The 15,156-nt window shown below is 50.0% G+C and overlaps 1 protein-coding gene across 1 annotated transcript in view; it reads left to right on the forward strand.

Moving 5' to 3' along the window:
- Positions 1 to 9,284, forward strand: part of PHF12 (PHD finger protein 12) — a gene marked incomplete at its 5' end in the record, with an annotated part of 31,272 nt that extends 21,988 nt beyond the window's left edge. The window contains 5 exons of the mRNA XM_015826945.1: positions 2,323 to 2,466; positions 4,011 to 4,109; positions 4,398 to 4,480; positions 4,640 to 4,778; positions 8,917 to 9,284. Coding sequence (XP_015682431.1) covers positions 2,323 to 2,466; positions 4,011 to 4,109; positions 4,398 to 4,480; positions 4,640 to 4,778; positions 8,917 to 9,272 — 821 coding nt within the window. The remainder of the gene's footprint in view (positions 1 to 2,322; positions 2,467 to 4,010; positions 4,110 to 4,397; positions 4,481 to 4,639; positions 4,779 to 8,916) is intronic.
- Between the last annotated feature and the right edge of the window lie 5,872 nt (positions 9,285 to 15,156).

Here is a 15,156-nt window from a genome sequence, read left to right on the forward strand (position 1 = left end):
TAGATGGCCTCTTGGACAGACAGCGGTCCTGCCTGTCCAAAATGGGGACTTTGCTGTCTTCAAAAGAGGGGCCTTGATCTTTCAAATGCAGAGGGGCTGCTGATGACAACTCTTTAGGCCACTCTTGAACGCAGCAAAGTCCACATTTTGGACAGACAGGACCACCGCTGGTTTGAACCGCCCTCTGGGCCCTATCTTAATAAAATGAAATTCAGCGTAGAGAAAAGTCAAGTCTTACACTTAGGCAAAAAAAGCCAAAAGGACACACATGGATTGGGCGAAACCAGCAAAGATAAGATAAGATAAGATATAAGATAAGATACGATACGATACGATACGATGACCTTTATTGTCATTTTTTTACTGTGGGCACAACGGCACACATCAAAAATGAAATTTAGTTGCCCGCTCTCAAAAGTGAAACGCATACATGACACACACCTAAACATACTATATACAACATATCTTGGAGTCTTAGTGGGCAATCAATGAAACATCTTGGATCTTGGAGTCTTAGTGGAAAATCAATTCAAGATGAGCCAACCGTGTGCGGCGGCAGCCAAAAAAGCCAAGGCAATCCTAAATTGCATTAACAAGGAGTCAATCAAGATCGCGTGAGGCACTAATACCACTCTACAAAGCCTTAGTAAGACCCCAGCTAGGATACGGCATCCAGTTTTGGTCTCCATCCTATAAAAAAGATGTTGAGATTCTGGAAAGAGTGCAGAGAAGAGCAACAAAAAGATGATCAGGGGACCGGAGGCTAAAACACACAAAGAACGGTTGCAGGAACTGGGCATGGCCAGTCTAGTGAAGAGAAGGACCAGGGGAGACATGATAACAGTCTTTCAATATTTGAGGGGCGGTCACAGAGTGGAGGGGGTTCCACCTATTTTCCAAAGACCAGACAAGAAATAACAGATTGAAACCGATCAAGGAGAGATTCAACCTGGAAATAATAAGGAGAAATTTCCTGACAGTGAGAACAATCAACCAGTGGAACAGGAGTTGCCTTCAGACGTTGTGGAAGCTTCATCATTGGATGTTTTCAAGAAGAGACTGGACTGCCATCTGTCAGAAATGGTGTAGGGTCTCCTGCTTGGGCAGGGGGTTGGACTAAATGACCAAGAGGTCCTTTCCAACTCTGCTATTCTGATTCCAGTCTACCACACAGTCCTTTCAGCAGTTCCAAGAAGCCCCCACCCCCATTTGCATTACTCCGATGACCTTGAGGACACAGGTATAAACCTCCAAGTGGCCTCAACGACCCTCTAAAAGGATGCAAATGACCAGCTGTCTGCAAGCAGTATAAATCCTTCCACTCCCCACCATCCTGTCAGAGCTGAAGAAGCTTCTCAACCCATTTGCTTTCTTTTAGGGAGTCGTTGAGGCCACTTGGAGGCTGAGCTGTGTCCTCAGGGTCACCTGAGTGGTGCAAATGGGTGTGGAACACAATCCTTTCAACAGTTCCAAGAAGCCCCCACACCCATTTGCAGCACTCAATGAGCTTAAGGACACAGGTCAACCTCCAAATGGCCTCGATGACTCTAAAAGGATGCAAATGACCGGATGTCTGCAAGGAGTATAAATCCTTCCACTCCCCACCATCCGGTCAGAGGTGAAGAAGCTTCTGGATTGAGAAGGGAAATGTCTTCAAGGGGAATGGAAGGATTTATCCTCCTTGCAGACAGCTGGTCATTTGCCTTCTTTTAGGGAGTTGTTGAGGCCACTTGGAGGCTGACCTGTGTCCTCAGGGTCACCTGAGTGGTGCAAATGGGTATGGAATTCCTTTCAGCAGTTCCAAGAAGCCCCCACACCCATTTGCACCACTCAGGTGACCTTAAGGACACAGATAAACCTCCAAGTGGCCTCATGGACTCTCTCAAAGGATGCAAATGACCAGCTCTCTGCAAGGAGTATAAATCCCTCCGTTCCCCACCATCCAGTCAGAGCGGAAGAAGCTTCTGGGAGGAGAAGCAAAACGTCTTCAGAGGAAAACGAAAGTCCAGTTATGTCTTGGAAAAGCACCTTTAGGGCTTGCAGTGGGCACTGCACGGATACACAAAAACCCGTTGACGGCTGGCAGAGGAAACGGGCCCGTTCTCAAGGTGGTCGTGCAGTCCAACCGCCAGCCTGCCCACCTCTTGGTTCCTTCCTGTGCCCGCTAGGTGCGCACGCAGTCCCTTTGGGCTCCCTTCGGAGGCTGCTTGTTGCTCCCGGTCACTTTGAAGGCTGTGGGGTCGGCTGCTGGGCCCCCGGTCCAGGCTCTCCGCTGATCCGACCCCCTTTCCCACCTGCACCCCTTGCCTTTTTTGTTAGCAGAGATCGAGATCGGGATGCTGGATGAGAAACTGATCAAGTTCCTGGCCTTGCAGAGAATACACCAGCTCTTCGCCTCCAAAGCTCAGCCCGCAGCCGACCACATGGGAAGCCCCCCGCCCACGTCTGCCAGCAGCCCTGCCGAAGGTAGTCTGTGCCGCCATAACCTCGGCCTTCCCTGGGAGGGAGGGGGGTTGAAAAGAGAATTGGGGGGCTTGGCATCCTCTTGCATGTGCCCCGTTTCTTCTCTCTCTCTCTCTCTCTCTCTCTCTCTCTCTCTCTCTCTCTCTCTCTCTCTCTCTCTCCGTCTCCCTTTCTCTCTGTGTGTGTCTTTCTGTCTTTTTCTCCCTCTTTCTCTCTGTGTCTTTCTCTGTGTGTGTCTTTTTCTCTCTCTCTCTCTCTCTCTCTCTGTGTGTCTTTGTCTTTTTCTCTCTCTGTATTTCTTTCTCTTTGTGTGTGTCTTTCTCTCTCCCCTCCCTCTGTGTCTTTCTCTCTGTGTGTATGTCTTTCTCTGCCTCTCTCTCCCCCCCTCTGTCTTTCTCTCCCTCTCTCCCTCTCTGTGTCTTTGTCTTTTTCTCTCTCTCTTTCTCTCCCCCTCCTCCCTCTCTCTCTCTCTCCCTCTCTCTCCTGTGTCTTTCTGTGTTTTTCTCTCTGTGTATTTCTTTCTCTTTGTGTGTATGTCTTTCTCTCTCAACTCCCTCTGTGTCTTTCTCTCTCTCTGTATGTCTCTCCCTCTCTCTCTTCCTCTCTCTCTGTCTTTGTCTTTTTCTCTCTCTGTGTCTTTCTCTCTCTCTCTCAGTATCTTTCTCTCTCTCTTTCTCTCTTCTGTGTCTTTCTGTCTTTTTCTCTCTGTGTCTTTCTCTCTCTCTCTCAGTATCTTTCTCTCTCTCTTTCTCTCTTCTGTGTCTTTCTGTCTTTTTCTCTCTGTGTCTTTCTCTCTCTCTCTCTCTCTCTTTTTCTCTCTTTGTCTTTCTGTGTGTGTCTTTCTGTCTTTTTCTCTCTCTCCCTCTTTCTTTCTCTCTCTCTCTCCTCCCCCCTCTCAACCCTTCGGTCTCCAAGTGTTGCCCTCTCAAAGTGCCAACTTCCGAGAGCCTGCTAGGTGTCCACCCCTGCTCAAAGTAGATACAGTGGTACCTCGATACTCATCGCTAATCCGTTATCGGTTCCAGGAGGGCCCGATTAGCACCAAAAAAACAATCGGCACCAAACAAATTTTTTCCCATAAGGAGTAAGGTAGTGAGTCATCCGGAACAAGTTCTAGCTTGTGCGTTGAGTATCAAAACAAACAGCAAGTAGCAGAACAAAATTTCCTCATCAAAATGCGTTGAGTGCCCAATTCAATAAGTTTCCGAGCGGTTGAGCACCAAGGTACCACTGTAATCTGAATTAAAGCATCATCGACAGGTGCCGGACTGTCCATGCAGCAAAGGAGGCGCCCCAGCCCCAGTCTGGGCGCTGCTGCTCTGCCTGCCCCCTGTTTTCTGAGAATTCTAGCATTGCCTTGGCACTGGAGCAGCCTGTCGGCAGAAAGGAGGGTTAAAAAAGGGGAGCCTTCTTTTCCCTGGGGAGGGGTCTCGTGGGAAAGCGAAGCCCACCCCCATTCTTCCCAGTGGCGTTCACACAGAAACCAAGCGATCCCGTCTCTGGCACGGGAGGCGCTTGGCACCCAGGGCATCTTTCTGCCTTTCCAGGACAGAGGAAAGAGGTGCAGGCCCGGGCGGTCTTCTACCCACTGCTGGGCTCGGGCAGCGCGGTGAACATGTGCTACAGGACCCTCTACATCGGGACAGGCAAGGGCTGGTTCTCTGCACGGCTGGCGGGGGTGGGGAGGGGGCGGCATCGGTGGGGGAGGAGCCTCTCCGCTCTCTGGCTGCCACTCGGGGTGCGTTCCTGGGGCTTCCCCTTCTCCCCTCGCTGGGACAATCGCCCTCCAGGCAGCGGCTGATCCAAGACTTACGTACAATAAACGCAGAGGGGAGCAACCCAAGGCCTGACCCAGCGCCCTCCCCAAGGCCTTTGGTAGTGGGGGACCCCCAGATTGCGGTTCTGACCCCCCCATTTCCTCCTTCGTTCGACAGGAGCAGACATGGACGTGTGCCTTACAAACTACGGTCACTGCAACTACGTCTCGGGCAAACACGCCTGCATCTTCTACGATGAGGTGAGAGCCGGAAGGAGGGCGGGCGGGCCCAGGTGGGCGCCCAGGGCTTTGGGGTGGGCGGGCGGGCGTTGAGATCCCTCCTCTGGCTGTTTCCCTCCCCCCTTCTCCCCCCCCCCCCGCAACCTCGGCTGTTTAGTGACAGCGGAGTTTCCTCCCCAGAACACCAAACATTACGAGCTGCTCAACTACAGCGAGCACGGCACCACGGTGGACAACGTCCTGTACTCGTGCGACTTCTCCGAGAAGGCGGCGTTCATCCCGCCCAGCAGCATGGTTGCCAAAGTGCAGAGTGTGATCAGTAAGTTCCCCGGGCTGCTGAGATGTGTTTCCACACACCCCAGATCCACACAAACACACACAAACACACACACATTTGCCCAAAGGGCTATTCTGGAATACTTTTGCTTTTCAGGATCCGATGCTGGCTTGCTCTGAGTGGTGGGCAGCCTGCAAAACAGAAACACTTTTCAACGTGGCCCCTGCATCGGTGGCCGCGTGGCTCATTAGGATTATACTGCGCTTGCTTCAGTATACGTGGTCCTCTACTTACGACCACAGTTGAGGAGAGGGACGGAGGATTAGGGAAGTTTGCTGCCTTCAGTTACAGGGAGTCCTCGACTTAACGACCACAATTGACAGGGACGGACGATTAGGGATGTTTGCTGAGTTACAGAGTCCTTGATCTACGACCACAGTTGAGCCCAACCTGTCTGTGGCTAAGCAAGCCAGTTGTTAAGTGAGTTTCCTCCATTTTATGACCTTTCTCGCCGTGGCTGTTAAGTGAATCCCTGCAGCGGTTAAGTGAGCCACACGGTCGTTAAGTGAATCCGGCTTCCCCATTGGCTTTGCTTGTCGGATGGTCGCAAAAGGGGATCGCGTGGCCCCGGGACATTGCAACCGTCCTAAGTACATGCCAGTTGCCCAGCGTCTGGATTTGGATCACATGACCACGGGGAGGCTGCATCGGTCGTAAGGGTGAAAATCGGTCCTTTTTCAGTGCCGTTGTAACTTCAGACGGTCCCTAAACGAACGGTTGTAAGTCGAGGACTCTGTGCCTGACACCTTGCTACTCCTCTTTGTGAGACGGCAGTTGTAGACACCCAAGAACAAGTGTGGGCAGGAGGCCTCATTTGTTGGTTAATAAAATTGGCAGTCTGCACGAAGGATGCTGGCTCCTCCTGTTTATTTTTGTGGTGGTTGTTGCTGTTGAGGCCAAAGCGATTGATCAATCGATTGATCGAATTGGTACACCACCCATCTCACTCTATAAATCAGGGGTAGTCAACCTTGGCTCTTTTATGACTCGTGGACTTCAACTCCCAGAATTCCTCAGCCAGCATGGCTCAGCATGGAAACCTCTCCAAATTCTCCTCAGCATGGCTGGCTCAGGAATTCTGGGAGTTGAAGTCCACGAGTCATAAAAGAGCCAAGGTTGACTACCCCTGCTATAAATAATTGGCGTTCTCAGCCCCCCAAATGCTTTTCTTTTTAACCTACAAAAAGCGCTGTCTGGCCCAGAGTTCCCCAACCTTTCTCGGTGGCCACACCGGAGGAAAAAGAAAGGGGAAGCATTTAATGCACACAGAGATGCAAACGGGGCCACGAGCACACACACGACGCAGACGAGGCAGCGCTAGTGCCGTGACACTCGCTAGCCCTGCCCTGTTTAGGCTGCGCGGCACCCTGTTTAGGCCAGGCGGAGCCATGTTTAGGCTGTCCAGAGCCCAGTTTAGGCCGTGTGGAGTCCCGTTTAGGCCGTGCGGTGTCCCGTTTAGGCCATGTGGAGTCCCGTTTAGGCCGTGGGGAACCCCGTTTAGGCCATGTGGAGTCCCGTTTAGGCCGTGGGGAACCCCGTTTAGATTGTGCGGAGCCCCGTTTAGGCCGGGTGGAGCCTCGTTTAGGCAGTGCGGTGCCCAGTTTAGGCCGTGCAGCCATGGCACTATCACAAGTGGAGATGAGTGTGTGCACCCACGTGCACACACTGGCCAGCCTATCCCGCATCCCAGTGGCCAGTAGGCTGCAGCCTCAAATTTCCTTGGAATTGTAAAGATGCAGACTGCCCGGTCTTTGGAGATTTATGACTTGAAGTCCCCGTAACCCCCCCCCCCCATTAGCCTGGACCCAGAGAAGTGGGTCTCCTTAAGCCCTTGCCCCTTCCCCCCCCCCAGCCCTGGGGGAAAACCCCTCCCATAGTCTCAGTGCTGACCCTCCCCTGTCCCCCCCCCCTCCATGGGGTTAGTCTTTTATGGGCATCTCTCTCTGGAGATAGCCTCTTGAATTCACTTCTGCTTCCTCCTAGTTCTTTCTGACACACAAATCTTCCTTGGTGAGGCTCGCAACAGTTGTGTCTGTCTGTGTGTAATGTGTAGGCAAGGCCTCGTTGTCAAGGCATTAAGGCAAATTTCACACAGGAGGAAAGGCTGGGGCCTCTCTTCAACCACAGGAATGGGGGGGCGGGGGTGTCTTTAAATCCACTTCTCCATTCTAGGAGGATCCCCCAAAGGTGATTTAAAAAAATACAGATAGTCCTCAACTTACGACCACAACTGAGCCCCAAATTTCTGTCGCTGGAGTGACATATTTGTTAAGTGAATTTTGCTCCATTTCTAGCCACCGTTGTTAAGCGGATCCCTGCAGCGGTTAAGTGAGTCACATGGTCGTTAAGCGAATCCTGCTTCCCCATTTGCTGGTCAGAAGGTCGCAAAACGGGATCGCGTGACTTCAGGACACAGCAACTGTCGTAAATAGGAGTCAGTCGCCAAGGGTCCAGATTTTGACCCTGGGGACGCTGCAACCGTCGTGTGAAGAACGGCCGTAAGTCGCTAGTTTCAAACGGTCACTAAATGAACAGTTGCAAATCAAGGACTGACTGTAGTGCCGATTGCAGCTAATTTTGAAGCGTGATTGAGTTTGCAATCAGGCAGCCCTCGGCTTACGACCGTCCATTTAGCGGCGGGGTCTCTGAACTCGGCCACCTTAAGGCTGGTGGACTTCAACTCCCAGAATTCCTCAGCCAGCCTGGCTGAGGAATTCTGGGAGTTGAAGTCCACCAGCCTTAAAGTGGCCAAGTTTGGATAGCCCTGATTTAGTGATTGTTCAAAGTTACACAACATTGAAAAAAGTGACCATTTTTCACACTTACGACCGTTGCAGCCTCCCCGTGTCCACGTGATCAAAATTATGATGCTCTGCTACTGACTCGTATTTATGACAGTTGCAGCATCCTGGGATTGTGTGACCCCCATTTGAGGCTCTTCCAGCCAGTTTCCAACAAGCAAAGATTATGGAAAGCCCGATTAAGATAACAAGTCTTCCCTTAATGACAGATTCACTTAATGACAGATTCATTTAATGACTGACAGCTGCGGTGATTCGCTTAACAATTGTGGCAAAAACATCGTAAAACGGGGCACGGTTCACTCAGCCGCTGTCTTGCTTGGCAGTGGCAGGTTTTGTTTTATGGTTTTATGTTGTTTTAATTTTACTTTTTTAATGTAATTTTCTTTATTTTTCCTTTTTTTATTTTATTTTTTTATTTTATCATATAATTTTTTATCTTGTGTCACTTTAATTTTTACTTGTTTTGTTTTATTTTATTTTAATAATAAAAATAATAAAAATAATAATAAAGTTGGAAGGGACCTTGGAGGTCATCTAGTCCAACCCCCTGCTCAGGCAGGAAACCCTATACCATTTCAGACAAATGGCCGTCCAGCCTCTTCTTAAAAACTTCCAGTGTTGGAGCATTCACCGCTTCTGGAGGCAGGTTCTTAATAATAATAATAATTTTGGAAGGGGCCTTGGAGGTCATCTAGTCTAACCCCCTGCTCAGGCAGGAAACCCTATACCATTTCGGACAAATGGCCGTCCAGCCTCTTCTTAAAAACTTCCAGTGTTGGAGCATTCACCGCTTCTGGAGGCAGGTTCTTAATAATAATAATAATTTTGGAAGGGGCCTTGGAGGTCATCTAGTCTAACCCCCTGCTCAGGCAGGAAACCCTATACCATTTCGGACAAATGGCTGTCCAATCTCTTGTTAAAAATCTCCAGTGTTGGAGCACCCACAACTTCTAGTGGCAGACTGTTCCACTGGTTAATTGTTCTCACTGTCAGGAAGTTTCTCCTTAGTTCCAGGTTGCTTCTCTCCTTGGTCAGTTTCCATTTTGTTTATTCCATTAGTGTATTTTGTTTCACTTTACTATTTTATTTTATTTTATTATTTATTTTATTTATTTTATTTTATTTTATATTTTATTATTTGGAAAACGTATTGGCCGCCCCTCTCAGCACGCCCGTGAGCAACCTTGGGCTCCGTTGCGGCCGTAAGGCGAGGACCCCTTGCAACTAAAGGGGGAGGGGCAAAGCGGGGGCGGTTCCGGGGCGCCCGCCTCTGTCTCCCCCTTGGCCTCCATCCTCTGCCTCTTCTCCCTCTGCAGAGCGCCACAAGAGCCGGAAGCCGCCGGAGGAAGAACCGCCCGCCCCGCCGGCCAGCGCGGAGCCCGTCGCCATGCGTGCCCAGGCCCAGGGCCAGCCTCAGCCCCCCTGCAGCTGCAGAGCCAGCAGCTCCAGCCTGATCGGGGGCAGCGGGGCGGGCTGGGAGGGCACGGCCCTCCTGCACCACGGCAGCTACATCAAGCTGGGCTGCCTGCAGTTCGTCTTCAGCATCACGGAGTTTGCGACCAAACCGCCCAAGGTGGACGCCTCGGCCTTGGCCCAGGGGACGGACCTGGAGGACAAGCTGACCCCCAAGGGCCACCAGGCCCCCGTGCTCCGGTCCAATTCAGTGCCATAGGAGCCGTGGGGCGTGGCTGGGGGGGGAGAAGCCCCTCCCCTCTTCTCCCCTGCATCAGAGACACACGCCGGCCACGTCTGTCCGCGTTATTATTATTATTTTTTTTCCTCTTTCCTACTTGGGGGGCCGCAGACTTTGGACGCCCTTTGCATGAAATGAAGAACTTTAAAAAAAAAGAATTTTTTTTTATGGTTTGCTCAAGTTTTAGGGGCATTTGCACATATATTTGTACTATACATTTCATTTAAAAGACAAAAAAGAAAAAAAGGAAAAAAAAAAAACCACAGGATTCTGCCACCTGCGGAGGCCGTGCTGGCCGGAGGTGGGGGGGGATGGCGGCCGGGGGGGGTGTCGCGGCCCCACGGCAAGCGCTCCCTCGCCGTTGTAAAAATAATCGAAAAAAAAACAAAACTTGTTCTATTTTGTGCCAGTGACAATAGTTTTTATATTGAAAAAAAAAGAGAGAAATACAGTTTTCATACCGCAAAATCTATACAACTATCATTGTTTTATTTAATGTAAAGATGCACTCTTCTCCCCCCCCCTCCCAGCCACACACCCCATGCCGGTGTTTTTTTGTGTGTCCCCCATGCCCACATCCTCTGCCTCTTCCCCTCCTGGGCAGGGAGAGTCAAGGTCTACCCCCCCTGGCATCGTTCCTTCCTCCACCCCCTGTCCCCCCACCCCGTTTTCCGATGACGAGAAGTATTTTGGGCGCTGTGTAAATACATCAACTGACGGCATTTTTCAATGTTTTTTAAAGCTGTGTACAGTGGTACATGTGGTATGACGTTGCCTCCGGTTGTCTTAATTGTAGCAAAGCGTTTTTTGTCGTGACCCTGTTTTTTCACCCTTTTGTTCCAATGCTTCCCCCTCCCTCCACCCCACCCTCCACCCCACCCCACCCATCCTGTTCTCTCAGCAGCTAAGTTCTAATGTACAGAAGTAATTGCAATGTTTTAGCTTTTACGGAAACTTTTTTCCTGTATTCTGTATATAAAACTAGAAAATACGGCACGCGCTGGTGTCTTGCCTGTCTGTCGAGAGTCCCCCGTCAAGGAAGGGGCCGGAAATCACTGCCCCTTCCCCTGCCAGCCCGTCGGGTCGGACCACTCTTGGACACCCCTGCCCTGCTCGGCCCCAGCTCCATCACGACCCACCCCCTGGCAGTGCCCACCTCTGGAGAGGAGGCAGCTGCAAGCATCGCCACTACGTCTGCCCAGCGAGAGGGCCGGTAGCCCCCCCCCCGAGGCTGCCTTGGGGCCCCTCTTTGCACCCTGAGGTGCTACCTTAACTCGATCGTCCCCACACCTGTGTGTATTGTCTCGACCAGGGGTAGGCAACCTCGGCTCTTTTATGACTCATGGACTTCAACTCCCAGAATTCCTGAGTCAGCAGGGGTAGGCAACCTGGGCTCTTTTATGACTCATGGACTTCAACCCCCAGAATTCCTGAGTCACCAGGGGTAGGCAACCTCGGCTCTTTTATGACTCATGGACATCCGTGCGGCATTAAGTCTGCATTAGGGCAGGGAGTCCCCAACTTAACCGTTGAGGGACTGTTCAAAGTTACAAGAGAGCTGGAAAAACTCGATGTCCACACTTAGGACTGTTGCGGCATCGTGCGATGAAAATTTGGACGCCGGGCAACTGTCTTGCATTTACGACGGGCACAGTGTCCCGGCGTCACCGTGATCCTCTTTTGCAACCTTCTGGCCAGCAAACTCAAAGGGGGAAGCCAGATTCTCTTAGCAACCCTGTTGCTAACTTAACAAGTTAGTGTTAAGTGATTCACTTGTGGCAACAAGGGCCACTTAACAAATGTCTCACTACCAACACAAATGTTGAGCTCCAGTGTGGTCATAAGAGCAGGACTACCTGTATTCTTTTAGACTGCCAGTGCAGGATGTGAGACCCGGTGTAATCTTGCTGCTATTGCAGCAACCACTTGCAGTCTTCTACATTTCTACAGATCTTGCTCAGATCTGAATCCCCCTAGTGCACGGGTCAGCAACCCGCGGCTCTGGAACCACATGTGGCTCTTTGAGCCTTCTTTGCAGCTCCCCGCTCCTGCCATTTGCAGATAGAGAGACAGAGAGAGGCACTTGCACTGCCTCTCTCTCGCTCTCTCTCTCTCTCTCTGTGTGTGTGTGTGTGTGTGTGTGTAAAAAAGAGTGGCCTCACACTGTTCCAACGAGCTGAGAAGCTTATTGGGCGGGGCTCCTCCCTTTGCTGCATCTCTGCAGGAAACAGGAAGGGCAGGAGAGAGCCAGCCCAATAATGTGTATCAGCTTGTTGGAGAATAGCCTGAAGCCAGCTTGCCAGGTGAGCAGAAGATTGGAGAGAGGGAGAGGGGGAGGAGAGAGAGAGGAAAGAGAAAGGGAGAGAAAGAGGGTGAAAAAAAGGGAGAGAGAAAAGGGAGGAAAGAAAGGGAGAGAAAAGAGCAAGAGAGGAAAAGAGGGAGAGGAAAGAGAAAGGGAAAAGAGAGAGAGAGAGAGAGAACTCATGCACAGTAGCCTTTATTTCTTTTTAATTAAACTCTTCAATCAAGGTCCCCGCCCCTTGCGTGCGCGCACAAGTTTTGCGGCTCCCAGCGTTTTCTCTGGGAAACGGGTCCAAGTGGCTCTTTGAGTGTTTAAGGTTGCAGACCCCTGCCCTAGTGTATGTTGTGTGTCTCACACTTTGAGGGGTGATAAGACCGAAATAGTTCAGGGTCCTAAGCAGCTTGTGTCCTGGTTCCGACAGAGGAAACCCTTCAAAAGAACTTCAAGGCATTGTTTACCTTAAAAAGAATCTTTTATTCGAGTAGCGTAACATCGGCACTGCATAATCGAAGCCAAAAACTGAATTCCCCTCCCCTGGGCACCTAGTATCAAAGCACAATTCCCTCCTCCAATTCACAGTCATAAATCACATTCCCCAATTAGCTTGAAACACGGGCTTCCTCTCCAGCTCTCCAGCCCGCCAATTCTTTTATCAGCTCTGGGCTCAATAACCTTGATTCTCACGCTAGGTTTAGTGTTGTCAATGCTTGTTAGCCTGGGCAGTAGGAAAAGACCCAGGGATTTGCAGAAAGGAGGAGGGTTGGTGCTTCTTAGCTTGGTCGTTTACTTGCAGACTTTTCATGACCCACCTCATGCATACTGATGATGTTACCTAGTTGGGTCCTGAAACACCTTTAATTCAGAGTTTTTCCTGGGGGGGAGACTCTGCATTTCAACTCCAGTGGTTTTCAACCTCAGTAACCTCCGATATATGGGTTGCGATTCCCAGAGGGCGGAGGGCATCATCAATGCATGGAGGGGGAGCTGAAGCAAATTCCCTGGGTGCTTCCTGGTGGCCCTTACTGACCACTGAAGATGGGACACCATAATGGCGGCTCCCTCAAGGACATGTGCCTGTTCCTTCCTTGGGCCCAGGAACTCAAATGCTCCCATCCTCCTCTCCGCCAAGCTGAAAAAAATCTGGCTAGAAGATCTTGGTTGCAAAGATGCAAGTCCAGTAGGGCCCACGTCTCTTTTCTCCAGAACTAGAATCCCTCGACTTCATGGCACCAATTCTGCTCCATCAACCAAGTCAAAAGTCCAGCACTGCTCCAGACTGGTGCTTTGGTGGGGTTAGATACATCACCACGATGTAAAAAAGATGCTGAGACTCTAGAAAGAGTACAGAGAAGAGCAACAAAGATGATCAGGGGACTGGAGGCTAAAGCATACGAAGAACGGTTGCAGGAATTGGGTATGTCTAGTTTAATGAAGAGAAGGACGAGGGGGGACATGATAGCAGCCTTCCAGTATCTCAGGGGCTGCCCCAAAGAAGAGGGAGTCAAGCTATTCTCCAAAGCGCCTGAAGGCAGGACAAGAAGCAATGGATGGAAACTAATCCAGGAGAGAAGCAACCTAGAACTAAGGAGAAACTTCCTGACAGTGAGAACAATTAACCAGTGGAACAACCTGCCTCCAGAAGCGGTGAATGCTCCAACAGTGGAAGTTTTTAAGAAGAGACTGGACAGCCATTTGTCCGAAATGGTGTAGGGTTTCCTGCCTGAGCAGGGGGTTGGACTAGATGACCTACAAGGTCCCTTCCAACTTTATCATTATTATTATTATTATTAAAGTGTACATGCAAGGCCATAAAGAATGACAGGCTGTGTGCACAAGGTTTGAAACTCAACAATTAATATGTTTTGAGCCACAAGGAAACTGGTGGCAGTGCGCAAACAATCTTTCCTAATGAACCGAAGCATGACGGGTGCGCACATTCGTTACACAGAAGGCTGGGTCATGCAAGCTTTAAAGTATTGCAAAAAACTTGGTTGTCGGTTTGAATGTAAAAGATTGTGAAGACCGTTTGGATTGTGCTACTTGCAAAGAGACAAAATCAAAAGTACACCCTGTCAGCAAAAGAAGTGATAGGAAATCTGAAAGAATTTTTCAGTTACTTCATGCGGATTTAATTGGCCCTCTATCCCATCAATGGGAGGGGCCCAATTTGCTTTGCTAATTGTTGATGGTAACGCTAGATACGGGTTTGGTTATTTACTTAAAAGCAAAACTGAAGTGTTTCAACAGTTTAAACCAGTGGTTCTCAACCTGTGGGTCGGGATCCCATTTGGGGTCGATCGACGATTTCACGGGGGTCGCCAAGCAAGGCTGTCCGCCATTTTTTTCCCCTTTTCCGGCGGGTGCCTTACCTCCCTTGAGCTGGGCCAGGTGGTCGGCCTGCTCCGTCTCTGCCGCTTGCCAGCTACGCCTCGGCTGGCGCAGGGGGCGGAACCACACATGCGTGGCGCTCCCGGGCAGGGAAAGTCCTCGACTTACGACCGGTTGGGTAGTCCTCGACTTACGACCGGTTTAATCCTCGACTTATGACCGGTTTAGTCCTCAACTTATGACCGGTTTAGTCCTCGACTTACGACCGGTTGGGGTCGCGGCATTAAAAAGGTTGAGAACCACTGAACAATGGGTAATTTTTGTAGAGAGGAGGTATAATCAAAGGGTATGTCAGCTACAGACAGACAGAAGAACCGAGTTCATGTCTAACATGTTTCAGCCGAGAAAGAGAGGCAAAACCCAGAGAAAGACGAACCCCTACATTCCGACAGAGAATGGAGTTGCTGAACGCAGACATGGTGTGTTACAGACTATGAAAGACGCATTGCTAGAAAGATGCAGGAATGAGTAAACTATATTGGGGTGGGGCAATTTTAACTGCCAATTATTTGGTCAATAGACTGTGGAGTACAGCAATTAATCAAGCTCCATGTTACATGTTATATGGAAGACAACCATCTTTGGCACATGTAAGAATCCTTGGGAGCAGTGCACGGGTGCACATTCCAAAAACATTTAGAAAGAAAATATAGCCGAAGGCGAAGAAATTAGAATTTATCCGGGTATCAATTAGGATCAAAAGTATACAGGCTTACAGAGGGACACAAAAATATAATTATTTATGTTCTGTAAATTTTTTTCAGAACATGAGAATTGGGAAAAGATACTGAAGTTTTAATGCCAGTGGGTGAGCACGCTCATGAATGGATGCTCATTCATTCACACAGACATGTTTGAATTGATGGTATTACAGATCTCATTGCAGGATGGGAGCTGTTCTTAGTAAGGCCGCCTTTTGCAACTCACTGGTGCCTTACCACCTTTCGTTTAGTGACTGTCTGAAGTTACAACAGTACCGAAAAAAGTCACTTGTACCAGTTTTCCCATTTAACAACCGTCGCAGCATCCCCGTGGTCACGTGATCAAAATTTGGATGCTTGGCAACTGGCATGTACTTATGACAGTTACAGCGTCTCCGTAGTCACGTGTTCAAAATGTGGACGTGTGGCAACTGGCGTGTACGTATGACAGCTGCAGCGTCCCTGTGGTCAC

Source organism: Protobothrops mucrosquamatus, unplaced genomic scaffold (genome assembly GCF_001527695.2).
Source record: "Protobothrops mucrosquamatus isolate PMUCROS unplaced genomic scaffold, P.Mucros_1.0 scaffold3396, whole genome shotgun sequence".
NCBI lineage: Eukaryota > Metazoa > Chordata > Lepidosauria > Squamata > Viperidae > Protobothrops > Protobothrops mucrosquamatus.